At 43.0% G+C, this 26,311-nt stretch overlaps 2 protein-coding genes across 4 annotated transcripts; both read left to right on the forward strand.

The window, feature by feature from the left end:
- Positions 1 to 1,275: 1,275 nt before the first annotated feature.
- On the forward strand, positions 1,276 to 22,035 carry cep170ba (centrosomal protein 170Ba). The gene is made up of 19 exons (XM_069662224.1): positions 1,276 to 1,450; positions 2,215 to 2,352; positions 4,624 to 4,713; positions 5,526 to 5,604; positions 6,202 to 6,260; positions 7,586 to 7,736; positions 10,163 to 10,291; positions 10,995 to 11,483; positions 11,574 to 12,505; positions 12,684 to 12,842; positions 13,614 to 13,752; positions 13,872 to 15,422; positions 17,385 to 17,637; positions 17,856 to 17,988; positions 18,363 to 18,497; positions 18,582 to 18,670; positions 19,443 to 19,536; positions 19,623 to 19,674; positions 20,212 to 22,035. The coding sequence occupies exons 2-19, from the start codon at positions 2,248 to 2,250 to the stop codon at positions 20,433 to 20,435; spliced, it is 4,863 nt and encodes a 1,620-aa protein (XP_069518325.1). The 5' UTR covers positions 1,276 to 1,450; positions 2,215 to 2,247; the 3' UTR covers positions 20,436 to 22,035.
- A 142-nt stretch (positions 22,036 to 22,177) lies between these two features.
- Positions 22,178 to 25,670, forward strand: LOC138591302 (5'-3' exonuclease PLD4). 3 transcript variants are annotated; one of them, XM_069661850.1, is made up of 11 exons: positions 22,178 to 22,253; positions 22,375 to 22,458; positions 22,551 to 22,705; positions 23,034 to 23,217; positions 23,303 to 23,423; positions 23,510 to 23,637; positions 23,715 to 23,915; positions 24,234 to 24,373; positions 24,466 to 24,631; positions 24,721 to 24,817; positions 24,940 to 25,670. In XM_069661850.1, the coding sequence occupies exons 2-11, from the start codon at positions 22,408 to 22,410 to the stop codon at positions 25,140 to 25,142; spliced, it is 1,446 nt and encodes a 481-aa protein (XP_069517951.1). In that variant the 5' UTR covers positions 22,178 to 22,253; positions 22,375 to 22,407; the 3' UTR covers positions 25,143 to 25,670. The 3 variants fall into 3 exon arrangements, with proteins under 3 accessions (XP_069517951.1, XP_069517949.1, XP_069517950.1); XM_069661849.1 differs by having other exon boundaries at positions 22,225 to 22,253; positions 22,332 to 22,458; XM_069661848.1 differs by having other exon boundaries at positions 22,201 to 22,458.
- Positions 25,671 to 26,311: the final 641 nt, after the last annotated feature.

Raw genomic sequence — 26,311 nt, forward strand, 5'->3', positions numbered from 1 at the left:
TAACTAAAAGAAACAAAAAGCTACTAAAGTTACCCGGAGCAGAAGAGGCGACTACCATCCAGCTGGTTGCCACGAAAAAGGAATAATTTTATTTGACTTTAAACTGACACATTATCCCATCTATTGTCCGACCGTGCCAACGTGAAACAGGATAAACAAAGTCCTGTCTGGCTGTGAATAAAGGCGAAGATCGTCTATAAAAGTAATGCATCACCAAATGCTTCAAATTTGAACCCGGTTTGCAAAAATCGTGTCTAATCCCTACGCATGCGCCCGTCACATTTTCTGCTCAAGGACACTTCCACATGACAGGAGGAGCTTGGGAGCAAACAACCAACCCTTTGATAAGTGAACGACCTGTTCTACCTGTTCAGCCCTGACAGTTTATGTTACTTTGCAGATCCCAGTTTTCTTTAAAAGAATATTACAAACTTTAAAAACATCATAAGATACAGATAAGATAATCTTTATATGATTATTACTAAAACATGATAAAGAATCCAAATATATACTGTAGGCCTATGTCCTAACCAAAACAAAAAGTTTGAAGCTTCTGCCCATATCAACATGTGGAAGTCAAATATCTGATAAATATGTATTCTTCCAGGATATTTTCTTAAACATAAACACATAATACAAATGACCATAATATGGAAGTCTTCACATTTTCTTGAACTTGTGACCAAGATACACTGAGTTTCAAACCAAATGATTTTGGCAATTCTGCACAATTAACAATTAATTTTGTTACTTTAAATACATTTTGTATATAATACTTTTTACTTAAGTTACAAATGTATTTTGAATAGGCTACGGAACTTTTATTTGTAGATTATCTCTATTAAGTAGTATTGCTACTTTTATGAATGTAAAGATCAAGGTATAACCTTATTCCATTACTGACTACACACATAAACCACAAATACCCAAACAAAAGGGAAAAAACACACTTTTTAAAAAATATAGTACTATTGTTACACAACTGTAACAAACAAAGATTACTTTCTTATTTTTTTTAATACGTTAAATGGAATTTCATTAAAAAATACTATTACAATTAATTCTAAATTATACAAAATAATATGTTTAACTACGTTACTAGTGCTATGGTGACTAGATATTTAGCTATGCTACTATTTTTCCCCACCTTGAGTTTTTCTGCACCAGGAAAACAAACAGAGTGGGAGCTCTTACCTCCCTGAACCTCTCAGCTTAAACTCGTAAAGCGTTTGATGGGACTTGTCGGGCTACGTCACCGTGTCGGCAGAAGAGGCGTTGGAGGAGAGTTTCACCCGCTTGTCATTCCCAGAGGAAGAAGAAGGTGTGAACGACATTTACCTGTTCAGTGTTACCTGGTGTTCTTGTTATACATGTCGGTCGTCGAGTTTCATCTGCTCTAGGACTAGAAACACTGGCTTCACTCAAGAGTAAGACGGAGAAAGCGTTAAAGGTACGTCCTTGTTGGAGCAAAGCGTTGGAAAAAGCTTGTTTCGGTCAAACAAGGGGCTTAATAACGTTAGCTAAACAACCTCTATGTCACCGACAGATTCAAACATCAGCGGTGTAATTCATTACGATATAATTGCTGCCGTTAGGAGACAATAAATAGGTTGTAATTTACGATATAAATACTGTTTCTGGATAATGTTTCATTGTGAATAGTGCTCAGGTAGCCGAGGGTACAGGAAGTAAAAACGTAGGCACTGGAAGTTTAGGTTGTTAGCTAAGTTACTCACAGGCGCCACTTTGCAACAGGTTTCCCAGCATGCTTTGTAAATCAGTTACTGTTTTTAAACATTAATTCAAATATGCTGTATCTTTTATTTAGTAAGAAAAGGTCGTTGTGGGTCGTGCTTACATACTGAATCTCCTATTGACACATGGAAACCTGTCTGTCTCTAAACTGTCAGACTCATCAGCAGTTGAAATGAAAATGATTATCTCCATAGAAATACACAGACAGGCCAGAATTAGTTGTATAAACAGGTCTAACTAAGGTAAGATGAGGGCTTCCGCTCAGTAATCTCCACAATGAAGCATGCTTTCACAGCAGCAGCTTTTTATTAGACACCTGGCATTGTTTAAGGACACAGGTATTGAATTTAGAACATGCTCCTGAATGCCACTTTAATTGCTCATACAACCCTCAGGTTCACCAGACTTAAGTCGTCTGGGTCAAATCTGTCTTATATTTATCTTGCTGTCTTTTCACAGGATGCAAAGAGGATCCTGACTCGTGGCCCCAACATGAGTGTGACATCATGGTTCCTGGTCAGCAGCTCAGGCACACGCCACCGTTTGCCACGGGAGATGATCTTTGTTGGCCGGGATGATTGCGAGCTAATGCTGCAGGTGTGTGACTTTGTTTGTTTAACAGCACGGCTGAAAGGGAGTGCGTGTTTGCGCTCAGTCTCGTGTCATATGAGCTCACTGTTATGTGTCAGAAATGCTCAGGAGGTTCATTACCCCTCGCTGATGTCTGACAGGACAGCAGGTCACATAAATGTGTGAAACATCAGTGGGAGGCTCCGTGCATGCTTCATGTGTGCGTTTCTGAGCGTGTAACCCGGTGACAGTGCCTCCCAACACAAAGTTGCCCCTGACAGCCTTTCACACAATGAGTTAAAACACGGCTGTAGCATTCCACTCACTGTGTTGTTTTCTCATGCAGTTTCTGTCATAAACACAATTTCTCTGTGGTCTTTGTGTAACCCTCTTTAAGCCATTTTCTCCTCTCTGTATTTAGACCAGTGAAAGAGGAATGTGCATCAGTCAGAAGCAGTTGTTTATACTTTCCGTAGTCAGTGCGTTATGCTCAGAAAAGCCCTGCCAACCACAGAGGCCAGTTAGATTGAAAAGTTGCTCATGTCCACATTTAGGCGTCGGCGGATCCAGGAAAAACCTCAGTTTCTCCCAGTCTGAACTGCTGCAGACTTTTCTAGTGCTGCTCCCTGACTTGGCACACACAGTCAGTTTCTGCTCTAATTGGACTTTTACCCTTTAATCTTGTGTTTTTCTGTTTGTAAGTAAAAGCATTTTTCCTGTTCAAACCATAGTTGAATGTGTGTAACATGAGATTTCTGTTTGGCGTGAAAAGCAGGGATTGAGAGTAAGAGGAGTCATATCAAATAGCATAGCTGATGGCCTTGACTTGCCTGTTTGGACTTTCCATGACAACTAGTGTCTGCATCTCCATGATGACCAGTAGTTAGATCATTTAGCTCCTACAAAAACAGTGGCTGCTTTTCGTGTAGTTCAGTTGTGTAGTTATTGTTTCCGTGTCTACCAGAAGAACTAACATTTACTCTGTGATAAAGAGGCGAAGTGAAGCTAAAGGTCAACAAATTAGGAATGTGCTTCATGGCTGACCTAATCAAGCAGGTAAACTGACTGATAGAACAGCCTTATAGTGTGTACAGGCGGTTTTCTGGAAGTCCACGTACACTGTTTATCCCAGTTAGTAGTTTGTGTGGAAGCGTTTATGACAACCCTGTAAATGGACCACTGAAACACAGGCGTTCAGCAGTCATCTTCAATCTTTGATAGTTGTTGTGATGAGGGGGCCCAGGTCGCCTAATGAGCAGAGAGAGTGAGTCTGGATCACGGAAGTATTTTTAGAAGTAAGCACATTTTTCCTCCAGTGAATGGCAGGAAGACCATGTGCACAAGTACTTAAGCTATGCAGGATGAGTTTGGCAGAAGAGGAGCATCTATTAGTGTTGATGTATTTAACGTTGCTTGTGGTGTATTCAGGGGAAGATTTACCTGACTGCTGAATTATGCTCAAGTTTTTATACATCCACTCAAGACGTTATTTAGGATCATAGTGTAGTAATGACTTTAGGGATGCAGATCATTTTTTTTAATTGAAGAAATGTGCTGATTATTTGCTCGTTTAAAGTTATCATCTCGAAGTTCTCATTTTCGTTCTCTTTGGCGATAAACGTTAATTGCAGCAGCACACTTCCCACATATCCAGACAGTGTCACATGTTTGACGTCCACGGTTGAATCCGGTTGTAACTCTTGATTTTCCTCGCTGATGGTTTCTTTCCTTTTTAACCTGTTTGCCTTCATTTGAGCGTCGAATTTGTTTCTTTTTCTTTCTAATTTTAAAGTTGTATCCGTAGTCATCGATCTTTTCTGTGTTTGTTCACCCATAGTAGATTACGGTTTACTCGCAACACTTGCAGAGACAGGAAAAAAACCCGCTTAGCTCCGCCTACACTCTCTGGCAGACCAACCACTGCTGGGTGATGGAAAACGCGTCACTAACTGGGCACTGCTTGTGATTTCCTTCTGCAAAAGTCGCACCAAACACCCAGTCCTGCTTTCATCAGTGGGCCATAGGCTCAATCACCATTGTGTTACCTCATTCGGTGAAAGTGACATAACAAACATTTATTTAAATGAAAATCTTGGAGATGATTACTTTAAAGTCTGAAAATGTTCAGTTTTGTCCCACCAACAGCGCAGAATGAAAAGAAATGCAGATACCATTGATATAATACAGAAGAAGTTGGAAGAAATGAGCAAATTCCTGCTTTAGAGTAACAGAACGGTTTGTGTTTTTTGGCTTGCGATCACTTCAGCTCTAATGACTTCTGCTTGTCTTCTGTTGCAGTCTCGCAGTGTGGACAAACAGCACGCTGTGATCAACTACGACACGAACAGAGACGAGCACATGGTGAAGGACCTGGGCAGCTTGAATGGGGTGAGTGAGCTTGTCTCTAGTGTCAGACTACCTACCTCAGCCCAGAGCGATAACGGAGCCAGCTACTGGGCTCCCTGAAGACTCGAGTCCCACATACCTCTCTGTGTGCCAGAGACGGGGACGGTTGGTAGAACAGAGGCAATAAGGAGACTGGATTTTCCTGCTGGTCTGGACCCCCTTTTCACTTTAGCCTCTCCCCCTCCTCCCTCCCTTCACGGCCCTGTTGCCACTTCATTTCACCATTATCCCAGTGAAATCCACAGTTGAGCAGTGGGAGAAACCCTTCATTGTTCTCACAGAGTGTTTCTTTTGGCCTCTGTAACTGCAGCCAAACTAATCAGAGCAGAACAGTGTGAGGTCCAGTGACTGAAAGCCAATATTTTCCCCCAATTATCCACATTTAGTCGAGTCTAGTATAGAATAACATGCTCCTCCAGTCTGTCCCTGCATACTTTAAGCATTATCTTTCTTTACATTCAGTGATCTGATGATAAAGGTCCCACCAGTTGTTAGTTTAGGCAGAAGATAGCGTAATTGATCGACAAACAAACGCAAATACAGCGTGTTTTTACTTCCACTTGTCCTCAAGGATTCTAGCGAGAAGGTCGTTGCATAACAACATAATCTCATCAGAGTTTCAAAGTGCTGGTGGATTTACTTTCAGTGGGAAAAGGGCAATTTGCAAAGCACCTTACAGTAACTGGGCGAGTGCCACAAGGAATTAAAGCCTTTCACCTGTGAGTCAACACATGTACTTCATTAATCATCAGTGAACATGTAGGACATTGATGTTATTGTTCTTTATTTTACAGACGTTTGTGAACGACTTAAGAATCCCAGACCAGACGTACATCACCCTCAAGCTCTCTGATGTCATCCGCTTTGGCTATGATATCCTTTCTTTATATTCCTCCTTTAAATGTCAGTAACATGTTTGGCTAAGCTTTTATTTTGTGATTCATGTAATGCAGCGTATCTGTTCTTCAGTTAGAGAAGTAAATGTTTAACATTTTATGTTTCCCACTGTGGTCTTTAGCTCCATCGGCATGTTAATCCCCTCTGCTTTTTCAGTCAGGGGTTTTAGATTATGGTCAATGTGGACGGAAAATCTCCTGCACCCTTTGACCCCCACAGCACAAAACTAATTATCAGTGAAACTTGGTTAAGATAGCACTGTGGGGGTAACGTTTTTAAGAGTGCAGAGACATCTAGGAATGTTTGTGACCAATATGTGGCAAGTAAAATTACACGACTCAAGGAGAAGGAGCTTCTTTGAAAATTGCGACATGTCTGCACTGCTTGTAGACAAAAGTACTTTCGACCTGCGTAGGAGATAAGGCGGAAACCAGGCATGTGGAAGAGTTCTCACTGAGTTTGTCCTTAAAGTCCCTCTTCTAACAAACATCTTACAGAGCCAGACACCTAACTGTGAATATGTAAATAGATGTATTATCATATTTTCACTGTTTACTTTAACTCCTGCTGCACATTCTCATGTTTATATCCTGGAGAGAAGTCAGCACAAGGTCCCGGAGGAAGCTCTTAAAGTAAGTGATACCAGCAGCTAGGGCCGGGCAATATGACAATATCTATCCTTAAAACTATATGAAAATGTGTTTTTCTATATCGCCTTTATCGAGATGTCACAATACCAGCAATTGAACTGCTTTACAGCATTTTTTATATCATTTTGACAATGCTTTACATTGTAATCCTTGCACGTGGGAGTGAACCTGGAGTGAACCATAGAGGGAGGCGCTGTTTGTTAACATGGACATTAACATGCAGAAAAGGTCTCAGGCTCGAGGCCTAAGTGAAAACGGAAATCAGTACTTTTTATTTATCAAGTATTTAATCCACACAGGATTAGCCAAAAATAGGCCTTAACGTTGTTATTTCATATAGAATAATTATTTGTTAAATTACCAGAAAACATGACGTATCGTTATTGAGATATGAAAAATCCTACATCGTGATAGAGGATTTCGGCCGAGCCCTATAAGCAGCCTTTTTAGATGAGCACTGGAGAAATGTTTGCCACTGATCCTCGTTAATGTTAATGAAGCGTTGTGCTCTTCTATCATACCTTATTATTCATTCATCTGTTGTTGTTTTTGTTGTTGTGTTTTCCCGCTTAGCCTATGATATCAAAAATGATTGGAAACGCTTGGAAGTTACTAGAGATTAGAATGATAATAATAATTGCTAAAACCTTCAAATTTTTCCTTTTGTCTGACAAAAAGTCAACTCACAAGAGCTTTAAATAAACAACCAAAGACAAGAAAAGCAAGTAAGCGGCTTCACCTGAAAATGTTTCCAATTTTACTTATAACATTCAATTCATAGTTTAAATGGTTGGTTGTTATTGTCCTGTGTTTTGACGGACCTAACCGAATAATATGCAACATTTTTGATCAGGGGAAAGAAACGTGATGTCACCTGTGTGTGACCTTGCTTACCACTTATCTTGATGAGCTCTGTGCTTTAAAACTAATTGGATAACTTGTGTTGGAGAATTGGAGCGGAGCTTATTTACCACCTTTGTACAGCGTCTTTGATTTAAACTTGAATATTTGAATGCTTAGCTGCGTCCTTGTATAATTTTGCTTTGTGCAACTTCTACTGTAGACTCACCTTAATGACCACAACCCTGCTAACAATTGTCTATCACTCAGGCATATGAAAGACACCCCAAAATGTTGGATATATTAAAATACGATTGTGTTTTTTACAGGTATCTATAGTTAACACTGTGCAGAAGTCCCTGGTGCATGTTCTTCCTTATACTGTGATCTGTATGTCTGAGGACAGTTACAGCTGTACTGATTGTTGGTTATCACATCCTGCTTCCCTCCTGTCTTTTTCCCGGCAGCATGAGAAGTACACCAGCCAGCTGCAGCTCGGTATCAAGGCTCTGGAGGCCAAGGCGAAGGAAAAACAGCAGAGCTCAGAGAAGAGCAAAGGCTCCGTTTCCAACGTGAAACAGCAGGACAGAGCAGAGCGGAAAGCCCAGTCTCTCACAGGTAAACCTCTCTAGCTGCACCTCCTCCTCCATCACAGCAGGTCATATTAGCAGGAAGTACCTGGTTTTATAGCGGAGAGGAACTGTTCCAAATAAAGCGGATTTGAATACCATGTTCACACATTTACAGGAGGAAGAGGAAGTCTTTTTGTCTCCATGTGCTGTGTGACTTTGCCTGCAGATCACTTGATAAGGCGGTCATGGCTTCTTGTATAAAAGCTTCCCTGGTGTGAGATTAGGCTGAGCTGAGGGGTTAAGGTGAAAGTCAGTAAAGAAATAGATCCTCGCATCCCGGAGTTGGCAGAAAGAGTAAACACGAGTAAGAGCCTGCCAGACAAGCAGAGGGGTTAAGAGTTAAGGAGTCTTATCTCTGTCAGCCATGCCTGAGTGCTCACAAGAGGTGGGGTGCTGCCAAACACCCCAATGGTGCTGTAACACGTGTCGGAGAGGAATTAGAAGGCGTCGAGGCTTTTTAGTTACCAAGATGGCTCTTATGTCCATGTAGCTGGATTTGTTGCTGCTTATATTCCCGGTGGCTGTAATGCCCTCTCGGCCTCTGACTGCGCTGAGTAAATCCTGTCGTACAGTAGAGGCAACAGTAGGACAGTCAGAGAATTGTTAGTTCAAAAGCAGCTTTGTGAATGGAGCTCATTCAGGCTGACAAAACCCATTCCAGCTGTTGTTGATTTAGCAATTCTCGTGCTTTCTGCTCCACAATCGCCCCTGTGAGCTGAGAGGGAAAACTACAACTGCTGCTTAAAATAGGACTTTTCTAGAACTTCTTTCACAACCTGGAGAGAGGCCTTACAAACAAGTAACTGACCTGCCGAACTTGAGGAAAAAAAGAATAGAAGTCTTGTACTAGGATTTGTGTGTGGTTGTATGTCCTGCAGCTTTAAGCTAACCACAGTGATCCTGTAGACCTGTGACTGAAAACTCTTTGTTGAACATGCTCACTGAAGCCGTGTTTATTAGGGGGGGCCACGCAGTTACCGCCCGCAGCGTCCTGTGTTGCTGTGATCCAGTCCACCAATGAGATAACAGATGTGTTTTCCGCTGTCTCACGAAATGCAGCCCCAACAAGATAAGGTGTTTGGGTAGTATGTTACAGAAAATAAAGCTGCACTACCAGCCTGATGATGATGAGCCTTTGATAACTTCATGCAAATTTATTCTTAATGTATTCTGACTGGATTTGTTTGTAGTTTGTATGTTGCTTTTTGGATTGGATGTCTCATGTTGAATCTCTACCAGTGAGAGGACTGAGAGAGCTCTCTATATCTCCTTTGTGTGCTCATGCTTGTTTTCCCATGCAGCTGTACAGGATGTGGAGTGTATCCAATCCTCCAGCTGTCTGCAGGGCAGGACACTTCACTTGTACAGTGTGTGACTCAGTAAAACCTACTTTACTCTGCCAGTGCTCGGGGCTGTGAATTATTCACTAAAACGGCATGAAATAGATAGTTGACATGTTTCCTGATACAGTACACATCAGCACTACACGAGTTTAAACGAGGCTTACTCACTTTTGTAACCTTTAACTTAATAAGTTTGCCAAAGTGTCCAAAGTGTGTTTCTTGCTGTCCTTGCAAGTAAGATGACCCAAAAAATCACCCTCACATTCGTCATTTATTAGTCTAAAAAATACAGTCAGTACTGACCCTGTTTTCTTTAGCCAAAAGGAGAGGATTGAGTAATGGGAAAGGAATTAGTGACATGCCACTGTGCTTCTCTGGTCACTGTGTTGATGTCTTATTGTGTGTGTCCACGGCAACAGTGGTGAAGTGCTGCTGACGCTTTGGATTTCAATGTGGAGGTTTCACGATTCCAAAAGCTTTTTCAGCCTTCGTATCGGGTCGATAAGCGGCGTCTAGATTATCTGATTAGTGCCGTATAGGCTTGCTGGCATGTGTGGACTGACAAGCCCGCTAAGAGCTAAGCAACAGTTCAGAAACAGGAAATAACCCTCATTCCCCAGAAATACATATGAAGTTAAATGTGCAAAAGCATTTGTGACACTGTCTACAAGAAGCCTTGCAGTCGATATCCTATATCCTTTATAATGTGTTTTTTTATTTAAAGATGAGGATTAGCTTTGTCCTGATTTACATGAGAAGGATTATGTTTTGGTGGCTTGCGTGATACAGCTGGTTTAACAGTATGACCCTCAACCCTCTCTATGTGTTGTGGGAATGTGTGGGAACGGTCAAAAGCCCAAATGTAACGTGTAACACTCGGTCCTCGTGAGCTCCAATATTGTGCAACATTATACGTATAGCCGCATTAATCCAAGAGGCCGTATAAATGCAGTTCTGGTTTGGCTCTTTCTTCTTTCCTCCCGTTGCTCCCTGCGCCCGAGCGTGCCCATGTGCCTGATGGTGATTCTTTGTCTGTGTCTGTGCTTGTGTTTGTGCGTCTGTCTGTTAGGTGTCACAGATTCTCCAATATCCAAGCCCACTCCTCTCTACGGCCAACCGTCTTGGTGGGGGGAGGACGAGGACCCAGCCAACAAAGAGCAGAACAGAGGGGGGGAATCGCCTGAACATGGGTCTCCAGGTCAGAGAATTTACCTACTGTTATTACCATGACAACAAGCTACAGTCTTTTTGTTGTTTATATATTTTAAGCAAAATGGTATTTGTGCTCCAGTGGAGATCTTCTCATATAATTTACTTCACATGACTGCTACCTGATGCCCTTTGTGGTCAATGAGAGATGGATGGTGTTGTGCTCAGGGCTGGTTGTGGACTGTTAGCCAGGCTATACCATGCCAAGCCAACGGGCAGTGCCCGTCTGCCTCGTGATGGATTATGACCATCAAAGCTGCTGGAGGGGGGAGGGAGGGTGATTGTTTTCCTCATGCTGCCTCGGCTGAAACAGATTATTCCTGCTTAACTTCTCTCCGCCGGACTCTGAGCTCCTACAGTGATATTTGTCCACATCCAACTGGCACCCAAAGACAAACTGTTGGATTTATTATGAAAGTCTAACAGCTAAAATCTTTGTGTTATTGATAGCTCCCACTTTCAGGAATTGTGAAACGGTGGCATCTGATTCATTTCATTTAGGTACCCTAGCTTTGTGTACCTCTTAGTACTCAGCTATAACTGTTGAAGATGAATGAAAACAAATAGAAATGTTTTATTCCAAATGCAGAAATGTTTTTTATTCTATAGTCATTTAATCTCTTAGTGGATTGCAGTATGTAGAACAATCCCTAATGCTTGTTGTGTACCTGTGTTTGCTGTCCTCCTCATAGAGCATGCTAAAGACGTGTCCCGATATGAGGTCAACGGCTCTCTGTCCGACAGTCAGGCCAAGTCCATCTTCTCGTACCGCCGGGAACCGAGCTACTTTGAGATCCCAACAAAGGAACTGCAGCAACGACCTGCCAAGAAACCGGAAACACAGGTTCATGAGGTTCCCACGAAGGACACTCCAGATCCCACTCAGTGTGTCCCCTCCACCCCCACACCCCCCGTGGTCCAAAGCCACGCCTCCTTCACCATCGAATTCGACGAATGCACTCCAGGTAAAATGAAGATCAAGGACCACGTGACCAAGTTTTCTTTCCGCCAGCAGCCCAATCTACCTTCCACAGACGTCACGACACCCACTGAGGTGATGTCAGCAGAAAGCAAAGTTGCTGATTGGCTGGTTCAAAGCAATGCCAGCATGATGAGGAGGAGGTCTCAGGCTGAGGACACGTATAGCTCAAACAGTGACCCGTTAATTCACAATACCAAGGGTGAGTCACATATACAAGTCTGTTTATCTTTACTAGCCCTGGCTCTGCAGTAATAACTCTGACACTACCTTTTGGTCTTTCCTTTCTCAGCAAACCGTGAAGATGGCCCTCACAGTGATTCTGGCGATCCTTCAATAAATGGAAATGACTTCCTACCATCAGATCTTCAGGCTGGCTCCCAAGTGTCTCCACAACCCCTGAGAGCCTCCATGCCCCAACACTTCCCCTCCCCTGACTCTAAGGCACCCTCTTCCAACTCTCCACCAGAGTTTCAGTCCCTTCCCAGTCTTGGCAAAGCTGAGCCTCACCAAGCTTTTGTCATTGAATTTTTTGACGACAACCCGAGAAAGAAGCGCTCCCAGTCCTTCACCAATAACTCGTCCCCACCCGAGCCCTCAGCCCTCAGGGTCCAGCTGGAGAAGGCGAGGAAGAGCTCAAGCCCCACAGGGGAGAGAGCAGTCCAACCTCGAGTCCCCAACACTCCCCCAACACAACGATACACGATCCCCCTGAAGAGCGCTGCTTCCACGGGCCCCCAAAGAGCCGGCTCTCTGCGAAGAGAGAAGACAGAGGACCGGATCAGCACCGGCTTCTCCTCTCGCTCTTCATCATCTGTGCCTGCAAGGCCCTTCAGCAGTGCGGGCCGGAGATCTAAGCTCGCCCAGGACTTTACCGCTGAACTGTTCAAACAGGCAAAGCCATCCTCTTCTGCCACATGGGAGAGAAAAACATCTATTCCTCCTGAAGCAGCTAAAAGAGAGCCCGCTAAAACTGAGACATTGGTTGTATCCCACTCCAGTCCCTCTGCATCATACCAGCCTCAGACTTCCTCTCCTATCCGCCAGCCTGTTCCCCTCAAGGCCCCCGTGATGCCACCGGTGTCTCAGAGTTTGGAACTCAAGAGCCCCCAAGCCGGCCCCAGAAACGAAGATGACGACTGTCTGAGTGATGCAGGAACCTACACCATCGAAGCAGATGTTCAAGACCGAGAGATAGAAGAGGCACGCAAAAAGATTGGCCAGGCAAGTCTCTTTCCTCATTTAAATCAATACCATAGGGGACGTTTATATGGCTAATAATCACATGTTACTGAGAGGAAATACGTCACCAGTTCTCTCTAATCTAGCGGGAAAAAGCCCAACTCCATGGACATTTGCAGTCCCACTTCCTCATCCACTTGCACTGCTCTGTTCCTGACAGGTATTTGGTGTTTATGAGAGCCCAGAGCGAACCAACCAGAGAGAAGCAGAAACATCATCAGCATTTATGCCTGTAATTGCTCAAAGCAAGACACAGCATAGGCAGAGTAGCTGTGGGGAGGTGAGGCCAGCTCCAGGGCAGGCACAGAGTCTGGTGAAGGTAACCCTTCCTGCTCAGGGTGGGGTGACAAAGATTGGTGGGGCAATCAATAATTCGCAAGTCAATCAATAAATATCAGCATGTGTTGCTGTCTTGATTTGCCTTCTTGGAATTTCTTCTCTTCCTTGGTGTTTCTCTCTATTGATGTTTTAAGATTTGGCTCATCTTTCCTCACAGGTTCTCGGTTCTTCATTGTTCTGGGTTTTCCTTCTAACCAAATATAAAGACCAAATACATGTTTTTATAACCGACTTCAAGTAATAATCTCGAAGATTTGCATTTAGATAAATGTCTATGGCCCACTGATGAAAGCCTTTGCATTTGCAGTATATATTATTATTACGGACTGGGTGTCTGTGGCGACATTCGCGGAAAAAATCACAAGCAGCGTCCAGTTAGTGACACGTTTTCCATCACCCAGCAGTGGTTGGTCTGCCTGAGAGGGTAGGCGGAGCTATGCAGCTGCTTTTCCGGTCTCTGCAAGTGTTCAGGAGTTACAACCGGAGCCAACTGAAGAGGTCTGGCTATCTAGGAAGTGTTCTCCCGCAGTTGTCGTTTATCGCCACAAGGTGGCGCCAAATATAAGAACTAAGATCTTTGAGATTATTACTTTAAGAAACAGATTAATATCTGGTATCTTTAATCTGTCTTGTCTCAAATTAACTGTTTCCTTATAAGGAGATCGTATAATTTTTAACACTGCTTTTTAAAACTGTTTCATCTTCCATCTTTTTGAGAGATTTTGAGTAAGTTGTATGTTATCTCATGCAGGGTCAGCCAGCAGGTGCAGTGTTACACGGGGCTCCTAAGTGGATGTCTTGCTGGGCCAGCCTGGCAGACACATACACAGAATCTGGCCCTGCGTCTGGCCTCTTTGACATTCCTTCCCAGATGGAGCTGTCAGGAGGGGGTAAGCCACCTGACGAGACACGAGTCTATTTGAAATGATAATGAGACGCCCCAATGAATATGAATGATGCTCATTTTCAGTATGTGTGGTTAATATGCATTAAAACTGTTTCCCTTCAGCACGAGGCACGATCATCCACAAGGCCACGTTCACCCGACACCACGACAGTGCAGACACCGATGGTTCAAGAGCTCGGCGCGTCCTGCTCCAAGCGCCGCAGGGGGAGGAGAGTGGCATGCCAACTCCCAGCATTCACGTTCATTATGACCCGCATTCAACGTTTGATATAGAAGAGAATAGCATGGTGCTCCCAAGTTCGCTGGATGAACTTCACAGGTTGTCAGTGCAGGACGACGTCGAACCCGACAGCTTGAGTGACGCCAGCAGGTCCGACGATGGTTCCATCGTGGAGCAAAGCAGGAGACCGCTGTCAGACACAGAGAAGAAGAAAACGGAGGACAAATCCAGACTCTCAGCCAAACCTACGTCCTTCTACATCGGATCAGAGGAGGCTGTGTCAAAACCTGAGCATGGCGGCCTAAAATCTAACACTCCTAAAAATGAAAGAAAACTAACAAACAAAACTTTCTCGACAGCCACCATGACCAAACCCAAAAACAACCAGGACTCTGGAAAAGTCAAGCCCAGCATGTCTGCTCCCGTCCTGGATCAGGAGAGACAGAGTCCAGAGTCCAAAGAGCGCACTGTGTCCCCATTAATCAGACAAGAGAGCTTCACAAAGGAGCGACCAAGCAATGCCAGGCTGCCCAACATTTCCAGCCAGCCTGCTCTAGACCCTGGATTGTTTCAGGGAGCGTGCAATCAGGACACTCATTCTTACCTCAAAGACACGGAGGATGTTCTGGCTGTTCTGGAAGCTAAACTTCAATCAGGTCAGTCAGAAAAAACACCGTCTCCAATAACTGACTCTCTTTCTGGGGAGTCTGATGTGGATACCTCGAGCACAATCAGCCAACACAGCAGTAAGACCAGGCCTAACTCACTGACTAAAAAAACGTCCATTAGCGGCTTCAATAGGGAGACGTCCTCAGCCAGTTTAGCTAGTCAGGACTCCAGTCAGCAGTCCACTCCATTAAATAGGCGGCGCTCTCAGGGAGCAGACAATAAGACCGAGTCTGTTAGGAGGCCGCTTGGCCTGAGACGTAGTGTTGGGAAACACGGCTCCACAGACTTAAGTGACGAGCCTCAGAGCTTACCTCACTCGGATCAGGAGTCATACAACAGGCAAACCTGCAAGAAATACACAGTGCCCCTTCAGAAGGAAGACGGAAAGACTTCCAGAGCATCCCAGGCCTTGCATCGCGCCAACAGCTTGTCGGCCCCAAGACCCACCAGAGCGTCCATGCTCCGCCGGGCTCGCCTGGGAGAGGCTTCAGACAACGAGGGCACAGAGACAGACAGGCTGTACCAAGAGGCACTCAACGCCCCAGCTAAGCAACCCCAGGAAACAAAGAAACTCTCCAGGCTGGATATGCTAGCGATGCCTCGTAAGCGGACAAGCTCGTTCAACACGCCCAGCGACACGGAGGGCTCCAGGGCCACTGCTCCGGTGCCGAAGCCCACAGAGAGGCCGCAGAAAGCAGCCCTCAACAAGACGCCGGTCACTCGGGCACGTTCAAATAGTGCCAAATATGCCAGCAGCACAACAAGTGAGTATAAAACACATCTCAGGTTCATTGGGTATAAAACATTATGACGCCTTTGTATAATCATTTACTCCTGTCTTAGTCAGGATATTATATCAAAAAAGATCTTTGGTTCATTTTAAGACCTTGTAATGCTTTTAGGCACAAAGTGGTGAATTGGTTTGAAAACATTATGGTCTCCTTTATATGTTGTGTGTTTCAGGATTTAAACCCCTGGGTCTGTTCTTAAACCTACTGTGAGGATTTTGTAACCTAGTTATGAAACAAACTGAAAGAAAAAATGATTTGTTCATATGATCTCTAAAAGCAAACAAGACTATGAGGAATAAGTTTGATTATTTCCAAATAGTTATTTTAAATGCCTGTAACCGCTGACACCTTGTCTCTGTCAGGGAAAGCTGGATGTGCCTTTGAGTACATTTTCAACAGAAGATCCACAATGAGTGATACATTAGGGCAGTGGTTCTCAACTGGTCTCGCCTCAGGACCCACCGCCACCTCCTTAATGACAAATCGCGACACATTTCTGCAATTTCTCAACCACTCACATTTATTTAATGAAAAATGGTGCCGTTTGGACCTGAGATGGATAAAAACATCACAGTCAACATCACAAAACACAACAGTATAAGGGTCAACCAAGATGACAAGCAGGAAGCAGTACGAGGAAGATATTCCCTTCTACAATTCGTTTAGTTAACCGCCTTTTTTTCAACAGAAATAAACTAAAACAAAAAGTGCAACGCAAGTATCACTACTGTAGGGCTCATCAAGTTTCAAGAATGTAAATGTAACTGTCGCTGGAATTATCCAATCAGTGGATACATGGAGTGTGAATAAACTACACTACTACTGCTGGTCATAGGAAACTCATGTCCTTCAAAATAAAAGCGCAGCATCAACTTTTTTTTTTTTTTTTTTTCAAGCACACATCTGTGACCGACTAAAAACAGCTCCACGACCCACTTTTGGGTCCCGAACCACCAGTTGAGAATCACGGCATTAGACATACATAATGTTATCCGACAAAAACACTATTTATGTACAAGACAAGATCAGCAAAGAAATAAGACTTCCTCCACAGGGGTCGCCAATATTAACACAAATTTAAGCTCCTCACAGTAGTTTTAAGCAGCTTTTAAAAAAAAATCAAATCATTTGGAAAGGGAAATGGATTCTGGACTTTTACTTACATCAATAAGACTAACAAATTATTTCTGTGGTGGCTCAACAACAAGCACAAGCAGCTCTCTGGCTATATTTTTGTGACTTTGAAAATTGGCCTTCTGTGTGTTACTTTCTTGACGCCACGCTCATTGTTTACAGGAGGGAGGTTCATTTAATTGCAAGATGGTATCTTGGTCTCAGAGCCACGTCTGTTTCTGTGACAAAGCTGCTATTTTGGTGAATTTAATCAACGTGCTAAACTAAACTTGAAGCAGACGAGCAGAAGTGAGGCTAAAATAACGATCACATTATTACCACTCAGACACTAATCATGCGAAACTACTCACACCTTTACACAAATAGAATGGTTCCATTCAGTGAGTTGCCCACTCACAACGTTCACCCAGGACTTGTGTTTGTTGTTGTGCTTGTAGTATGAGGGTGCAGTTGATGGTAAATCATGAGGAATCTGTGGCCATGATTAATACAACTATAGATGTGCTCTTTGCAACATATCGCAGGCTTGTCTAGATGTTACTTTCCTAATACTCTGCTGTGGAAGTCAAGGACTCATTTTAGTTTGAAAATGATTTTGATTCTGGAAACAGTGCGAGTCGTCTTTCTGATCAAATGTAGCAGTAGAAATGACTTCCACAGCAGCTCCTGTCTCTTGTTCTGGGGAGGATTTGGGGTAAAACATCCTTTCCTGTATTCTTTGATGGTATTTTTCCTTCTCCTCTGTTTCCCGACTTCTCTTTCCTCACCCCTCCATAACTCAAACCAATTCACGACGCCAAGGCTCCAGGAGACGACAGAAAGGCTCTGACTATGCCTCTACCTCAGATGAGGAGTACGACTCAAACCAGAGCACCCCTAAACACAAACGCTCCCAACCTTCCTCAGCTTCCAACAGCGCACGCAATCAGCCTCGGGCGCGGCCTCAGCCGGTGGTCGCCCTGCGTCCCAAAGCCCGCAGCAGGGATTCTGAAGAGGAGAACCAGGAAGGAGAAGCCATCCACAACTGGACCAACCACAGCGCTGAGATTGCACGGTAAGGAATACTAGGAACTGTTTTGAGTACATGCTAATATAATTTTATAAGGTTAGATTGGGGGCCCTGGGCTTCTGACTAAGGAGCTAATATCACCTTGATAAATTAATTTAAAGCCCCACAGAACACAAGAATATTCTGATATGTAAATACAAGGATTCAAATTCAGCAGATCATACTGTAAATATATATACATAATTATTGTTTCTGTCTGCTAGGTTGAGTCAAGACCTGGCAAAAGACCTAGCCATCCTGGCCAGAGAGATCCACGATGTGGCGGGTGATGGTGATCAACAAAACCCTGGAGCAGAGAGCAGCACACCCAGCTCTAAAGTGACTGCTCATGAACAGGTACATCTAAGGGCTGTTGATGCTTAATATCAAACGAAGTCTCACATCTCTTTTTTTTTTACTGAAACTGAAGAATATTCACACAGAAGATAAAATCACAAATAACACTCAAGTTGAAAGAGGAAGCATCTCTTGGTAGCGGGTTATTTTTAGGGCACTTCTCTACTTCGCTCTGTTGCAATTCTGTAACCTGTTTTTTGAATCTCAATCACTGAATGCTAATACTTTTCCTGAAATGCCTGATTCAGCCACTTGCAGTCACTGTAAAACAGCACACTAATCTTATATCATTCCCTTGTTCAGCTGCAAAATAGATCATTTGTCTCTCTATCTTCTACTGCAACACTAATGTCCAAAGTTTGATTGTCTTGCAGCTGGTTCATCATATTCCAGAGGCTGGATTAAACTGCCGCAGAGTCCCACCAGGTACTACCTCTACAAGGGAGCCCGACCAGAGCTCGAGTGACCGTGAACCAAACTCCAGGGAGCGGGCTAAGAGCAGAGACGAGGTCTGAAACTAACATGCTGCTTCACCTCACTTTCAGAGCCTCTGTGATCTCCTGCACTGTGATGACGCTTTGTTTTGTCTCCAGATCGTTGTGGACAACCTGATGCTGAATCCAGTGTCTCAGATCATCCTGGCCATCAAAGAAAACACTGAGCAACTTGCTGACAAAATTAAGTAAGATTTGTATCCCACACTTCAATAAACATCTTTTATTCCCATGTTTAATCTGATGGGGGGGGAAAGTATCGATCCTGTCTGACAACCAGACTAAGCCTTATTAAACTAGTGGTTCTGGCTGAGTCAACACACAGATTCCTATTCTGACTGGATAAATGGGCCTGAGAGGACTGAGATTACAGGTTTCAGTTGTGAGTGAGCCACTCATTTCTTATTTTTTCAAACAGTATACCAAAATAAAACAAGATATCAGAGGGAAAATATGTTTCTATTTAAAGTTGTAATCTCGAAGATCTCAGTTTCGTTCTCTCTGGCGGCTCTCTTTCATCGATCTTATCTTTGTTTGTTCAGCCATAGTAGATTACTGTTCACTCGCAACACTTGCAGAGACCGGAAAAGCAGCCGCTTAGCTCCGCCTACCCTCTCTGGCAGACCAACCGCTGCTGGGTGATGGAAAACGGGTCACTAACTGGGCGCCGCTTGTGATTTTTTGCGTGACTGTCGCCACAGACACCCAGTCTGTAATAATACTATATACTGCAAATGCAAAGGCTTTCATCAGTGGACCATAGGCTCAATCACCATCGTGTTACCTCATTCACTGATAGATAGTTATTTAACAGACATTTATTTAATTATTACTTAAACTTGATCGTATTTTATTCTCCATTTCATCATTTAAAACTTCATAATGATCCCTGTTTTCCAGACAATTAAAATATGGAAAGCAAACAAACTAACAAATGAATTTGGCTTCATGCACACACAGGGTACTGTTCCAGGACAGGATGGATATCTGGCAAGACATCGAGGCAAAGGTTAATTCTGATAGTGAAGTTCCTGTTGTAAAAAACGCTAACAAGGTTGGTGACATAAGTTTGACCATTCCAAGTTAAACGTATGCCCATAAATGCTGTTTGTTGATCTGAATGGGACATCTGTTTTTCAGGAAATCACATCTATCTTGAAAGAACTCAGGAGAGTTCAACGGCAACTTGAGGGTGAGTTGACTTAACCATTATTATAATTACCGTAAAATCCTGAATATAAGTCGTACCGGAATATAAGTCGCAGTCTGTTTTTGGGGGTATCCCAGAGGGAAAAAGGTTTTTATAGCCATTTATTAATAAAAACATTATTTCAACACTATTTAAATTTATTTTCATTTGAAACACATTCAAAACACACAAATTATAGCCTACCATCTGTTAGTTAAGCCTACTAGCTTAGCCTACAGAAACGTTGATTGTTGTGAGGGTGGTGGCTACACTGGCGATTATGACGCCGCATGTCCGTGACAAAGCTTCAGCTATATTAAAGCGTCATCGTCTGAGTTAAATACCATAACACAATACAATACGTCTCTCTGCATTTTATACAGGTATAATGGTCACACTGGTATATAGGACGCAGCCCACTTTTTACATGAAAAGAAATGTACTAAAAGTGCGTCTTATACATTGAATTTTGTGGTAATAATCTTTCATATTGAGAACAAAAGAATGATCAGTTTAAAACATTTTTATTTCTTTCCCCAGTGATCAACACAGTCATGGAGCCCAGCGAGCAGCCTGAAGCACACAAGACCTCAGCCTCTGCCGCCCCCTCCTCATCTGGAGCTCCGCCCTCCCGAGCTCCCTCCTCACGAGACTGGCGAACGGTCCACTCTGCCACCAAACGCGGCGGCGGCCCGAGGCCCGGCGAGGGTGTGAGGAGAGCAGTCGTGACACCAGACGATCTCAGACAGGGATATTTGGTGTGAGATGTGACACAAACACACAGGTTCCTCCTGTGTGCTGAACTTGTACTGTAACGTCACAGAAACAGGTGTGGGACCATCGTACACACAACGAAACCAAGTGGGAGGAAGTGATACACAGAACTGTAGCCTCCTCTACATCCAAACATACACACTACTGCACTATAAGCACTACACTCCTGCACAGCGGTGTACCTCACAGTGACGCCTGCACTAAATGCCCACAAAGTAAGCTCAGTGGGAGGCCTGCGTATGAGGGATAAATCTCCTTTACGCCTCTGACAGGCCTCAAAACTTTACTTGATTCTCTTTGTTAGAGGTCGACCACTTTATTTGCCAATGACCTACCTTTAAAAAAAACTCACTTTAAATACTACCTGAGCATAAGCATCTCAGGGAAATCTACTAATGAATACGATGTGTAGTGACAAATCAAATTAGTTCAAATCATTGTTGGGGGTAAAAAGCTGCAGACCTTCGTGCACTGTGTACTTGTCTCCTTTGTTGACCCCATTGCATTTCCTGATTTATGTGTTTTTATGTGTTCGTCTTTGTTTGCCACATTTCTCTCTGTGGACCAGATTTATCGCAGAATGTAAAAAGTATTTATTAGGGGTCTTTTGTGAGACACTGTAACCACGACAAACAGACTTTGGGAGAGTTGGTAGACTTTAGTGCCAGCTAGATTCACAGTTGCTACCAGCCAAGTCGCTATAAAGGAAGAGTTTTCAAGCATTCCACTCCTGCTTCTGAAAAAGTGTGAGGTTATTTTTGTCGAACACAGTTGGGAGCTTGAAACTTTCTGTTGCGTTTTCCACGTCTGAAGAGCACAGTAAGCTCTGAGGTTTGGCCAAAGACAATAACAAAACAACATTCATCTGTGTTTGAGCTGACATCACACCATGTGGTTACGAGATATACAGCACTGTGCTAATATATCCTCTGTATCTGGATTCACAGGGCCTGATAGGTCCTCACATGACGAGAGAATAGTGTCATAGCATTTTAAAAACTGTCCATCTGATCATTAGATTGTGTCTGTTCTTCATTATGTAAATATCTAAAGATGTATGTTCACTACAAATTACCTCTCAATCTTGTCTTTTGCACTAATGTAGTACATTTGCCCCTCGTCCTGATATGCTGCAAACTGAAAACCTTTACTCTCCTTTAAGATCGTAAACAAAGCAGAAAACAAGGCGACCCAGAGCACCAGCAAGTTTCTCTTTCCCTCTTCCCGGTCCTCGCTGGACATGTGATTGTAATTGGAAAGTACCTTTAAGTGCCACAGAGCTGTGTGGGATGAGGTTGTGGTTGTTTACAAACTAAAAATTGAATGTTCATCCTCTTGACTCCTCCTGCTCAAAGTGTTGCTGCTATTCTTCTTCTATGGGATAGTATTCCCCCCGTTGCTTTACTCCGCCTAAGTCGAGCAGCCGGTTTGAGAGCTGAAATGTTTGTCCACCTTTTTGATATTAAACGTATGTTTCCTCTCCTTTCACCCAGAATGATTTGGATGTAATCATGCTGTCTTGTTAGCTGGTATTTATGTTTTGTTATTTGTGTCATTCGTTAGCTGGTGATTTTACAAATAAATGTATGAAGCAAAGCTGTTGTCTTTGAAGTTTTCACTCACTGCCCTTTTATTTTTTTACCCAAGTGCCAGCACATGTACGGAAAGCAGAAATGAAAGTAAAAACAGGAACTGGGCTGTGTTATAAACACTGTCAGATATCACTTCAGCTCAGTGTTGAAGGGAGAAGAAGGAAGCTTGTTATCATTATCATTATTTTTGTCGAAAAGTATCGTCATCTGCTTTGTGTAAGTCTCTTTTTGTTTTCAGTGCATTCAAAATCACTCGTTCTGAGATTTAGACCTTAAACAGCATTTTGTCAGCAGTGTGGATCAGAGCAGCTCTTACTGTCAGAGACAACTTTTACAGTTTAACAGGCGAGGAGCTCAGGAAAAGGAAAACATGACTACTGCGTATACCAGCCTTGATGACGGCTCTGTTTCAAACAAAGGGGTAAGAATACATCATAAACCCCTCCTTCCTCTTATTGCTTCGCTAACGTTTTCTCATATTTCAACTTGTTTTTCTTCTGAACTTGTCGTTAGAGGTCGACCAGCTGTGTGACATTAGTTGTGGTGTTGGGCTGTCTGACGGTCTTGGGGATCGTGCTTGCCATCATCGTGCTGGAAAGACCACCGCCCCCAAAAGATCACGACACACTTCCTGAGGAAACCAGCACGTTCTCTACAGACCAGTGCAGGTAAGCAGGCACAAGCGTAAGATAAGCTGTTGTTATGACATGCAATCCTAAGTGAGCATGAATCTTTTGCATGTATGCATTCTGATTTCTAGTATATAGATAACTACCATTCAACTTCTGTAAATAAAACATGTTTTTATTTAAGTGCACCGTAACACAATTAACATTTTGTCCTCTTTATAAGATCGCTTTGGTGACTACTTCAGGGTCTATATTCTGCTTATTTTGAAGGGTTTTGAGAAGTTTTAGCAAAGCCAGTGTCTACATCTACTTCTCTACAATTCAATATACAGAGATTTCCCTCATTACATGTCTGTTTATCTCTTAGCATGACCCTGGTTGAAAGCATCCCTCAACATGTGAAATACAAAGGTAATGTCACGTTTGGTATCCCTCTGGAAAAAGCCTGGAAAGATCTGATCTCCGTGGCACAACACCAAGTGGATGTGGTCTCTTTCTACTGGACTCTAACTGGGGATGACATCCATGTTAACTCTTCCTCTGACACTCCTGTGAGTTGTCAACTAAAACACAAAGAAACCGCTGCCGAATGTGTTGTTATATTTGTAAAACAACGTTCTCTGCGTCGGCCCTCAGGGAAGGCAGATCCTGAAGGCACTTGAAGAGTTGCCCTCCAGGAATGTATCAGTGCGACTGCTGTCCAGTGTTCCCAGTGTGAGAACAAACTCCACAGATTTCACGATATTAAAAGAAAAAGGTCTGCTCTTTTTTCTCCATTCACCACAGTTGTGTTCTGATTTGTGATGCATTGTCAACTCCAGCTTTCTCTTTTGCTGCACTTAGGAGTTCAGGTGAGGAAGGTGAACTTCGGACGCTTGACGAGAGGCGTCCTGCACAGCAAGTTTTGGATTGTTGACAGTAAACATGTGTTTATTGGAAGTGCCAACATGGACTGGAGGGCTCTCACACAGGTAATAAAAAATGCAATTGCAGCTGCTTTTTGTACGTATTAAAATATTGCCTGAACGTTTTACAATTGTAACCGTAGGTGAAGGAGCTGGGAGTAGTCATCTACAACTGCTCCACTCTAGCAAAGGACCTGCATAAGATTTTCCAGTCGTACTGGGTGATGGGAGAAAAAAACAGCTCCCTGCCGCAACCCTGGCCTGCACAGTATGACACTGCCATCAACAAAGAGCACCCCCTGCTGGTGAAAGAAGATAATGTCTCCAGCAGGCTTTACCTCGCAGTGAGTTCCTTAGGTTTCGTTTCCTTTTGCCAGGACAGTGATATTCTGTTGTCTGTATTTACAGAGAAGTGTACGGAAGAGGATAAGGGCCACTGGGAAAAAAAAAAAATTAAGGTCCAATTAAAGAATTTTTTTTTTTATTATTCTGAGAAAAAAGTCAGAATTCTGACTTTTTTCTCAGAATTGGACCTTAATTTTTTTTTTTCCAGTGGCCCTAATCCTCTTCCGTAGGAGTGACTGTACATTGAGTGTAATCTAAACCTCCAGACTTTGGAGGTCTGGTTTTATGAATTAAAACTTTTTGCTGTTTCACGCCAGGCTTCTCCACCATCATTCTGTCCTCCATCGAGGACTCAGGACCTGGAGGCTATTCTCTCCATCATCTCAGAGGCTGAGCGCTTTGTAGATGTAGCCGTCATGGAGTACTTCCCCGCCACACTCTTTGAAAAGCCTCAGAGGTGAACCTGAATTTCAAAATTACATTCTCCCCCCATCAAGCTATTTGCCTCTTTTGCTTTATTTCTGCTCTTTGGATTCTCTAATTTTACAGATATTGGCCCTTCATCGATGATGCAATCAGGACGGCCGCATTCGAGAGGAAGGTGAACATCCGGATGCTGATCAGTTGTGGGCGAGACTCTAATCCGGCCATGCTGCCCTTCCTTCAGTCTCTAGCCTCAATGGACAGCCCTAAACAGGACATCAGCATCCAAATAGTGAGACACAACTGAGAATAAATCCTTCTTCTGTGTACGAACTCATGTCCTCAACACTGAGTTTGCTTTTTCTGTTTGCAAATTTACAGAAAGTTTACATCGTACCTGTGGGGAACCAGTCGGATATTCCGTTTTCCAGAGTGAACCACAATAAATACATGGTGACTGATAAAGTAGCGTACATTGGTGAGTAGCAGATTACCTTCAGGATTAATACATTTAAACTCCTCAGCATTCATGAGCTGAGGAGTCACTTTGTTGCATGTAAATTGGTTAATAATCAACCACATAACGTTGTGTTGTTCCAGGTACCTCCAACTGGTCAGGGGACTACTTTGTGACCACAGGTGGAGTGGGTCTGGTGATTTCCCAGCATGCTCCCCACCCCGTATGGAAGACCGAGGCCCTGCAGAGTCAGCTGCGGGCAGTCTTTGACAGAGACTGGCACTCTGAGTTTGCTGTGCAACTCGCTGACCTGCACCACCACCCAGACTGTGTCATATCAAGATGACAGAAACTGCTTTTATAAAAGTTACACATATATGTACTTTACTTTACAAGGCCTTATTCAAGCTGTAGATGTAGTCTTGTTTATTGCTGATGTTATTATTAGGGATCCAAGCAGCTTTGAGATAAGTTTGTGACGGGAAACAAGAAAACATCTCTCTTGCACTTTTACTGTGAAATGTTTAAAATGACTGGCTGTTCTTCATCATTTAACGCACGCAGAAATAAGGAAATTGGTGGCTCAGGAAATCGTTTTCACTCATTGTGCATTGTTTAAAATGTTGAGTGTTGCTCAGTATAAAAGGTTATAGTACGGCATAAATGTATTTTAAATGAAAGAATATCAGTTGCACGGTTACTCTTAACAATAAGGTCAATTTAGGAGAACTCTTCTCACATGTGATCACATGTTTGTGGAGATGACGGTTCAGTTTGTGACTTATTGAATTCTTCTTTCTGCACAGTGTAAATAATTCACTTTGGTATGTATCATTTCATGACAGGTGTGTAACATTAAATGAGTTAATGTTAACCTTTGAGAGCGAGCGTTCACACCTTTTTTACTCCCACTTCCTCTCCTCTCCTTCCACTTCCTCTCTTCTTACTAAAAAATTTAACTTGTAAACAATAGATATAACTACACAACACTTCATGACATCTTATAATGACAGTAGATTGATTCCAATTTTTTTGAGTGAGCGTTCACACAAGAGATTGTCCCACCTCCTCTCTTCCAACTTCTCCTTTCAGTTAAAGGGAGACAAAGGGGAGACAAATATTTTAAACTTTGAACAGATGACCGGATAATTGATCTTCATTAAATCCTGTCATGTTAGTCAATCAATACATAATTACTTTTTAGCCAGAGAGTCCACACCCAGATCACCCTCCTACCTCCTCCCCCCCTCTCTCCTTTCAAGGAAAAAAGGAGTAACAGTTTAAAAACTGTTGAACAAATAATTAAACTGACATGAAATCCTGTAATGATATCAGATACATGTAAATTATCCCTTTGCCTAAAATGTAACACTTCCAAAGGACAAATAGCAGATCCAAGGGAAGAACTTTTGAAAGGATGAACTGTTCTTATAGTCTGGTCATGACATTAGTTAATTTATTTGATAAATAATTACCTATTGTGTGAGAGGTCACACAGCAGAACACCCTCCCATC

This window comes from Semicossyphus pulcher, unplaced genomic scaffold (genome assembly GCF_022749685.1).
Source record: "Semicossyphus pulcher isolate SPU_LCO1_2020_fin unplaced genomic scaffold, fSemPul1.0.p SCAF_14, whole genome shotgun sequence".
Lineage (NCBI taxonomy): Eukaryota > Metazoa > Chordata > Actinopteri > Labriformes > Labridae > Semicossyphus > Semicossyphus pulcher.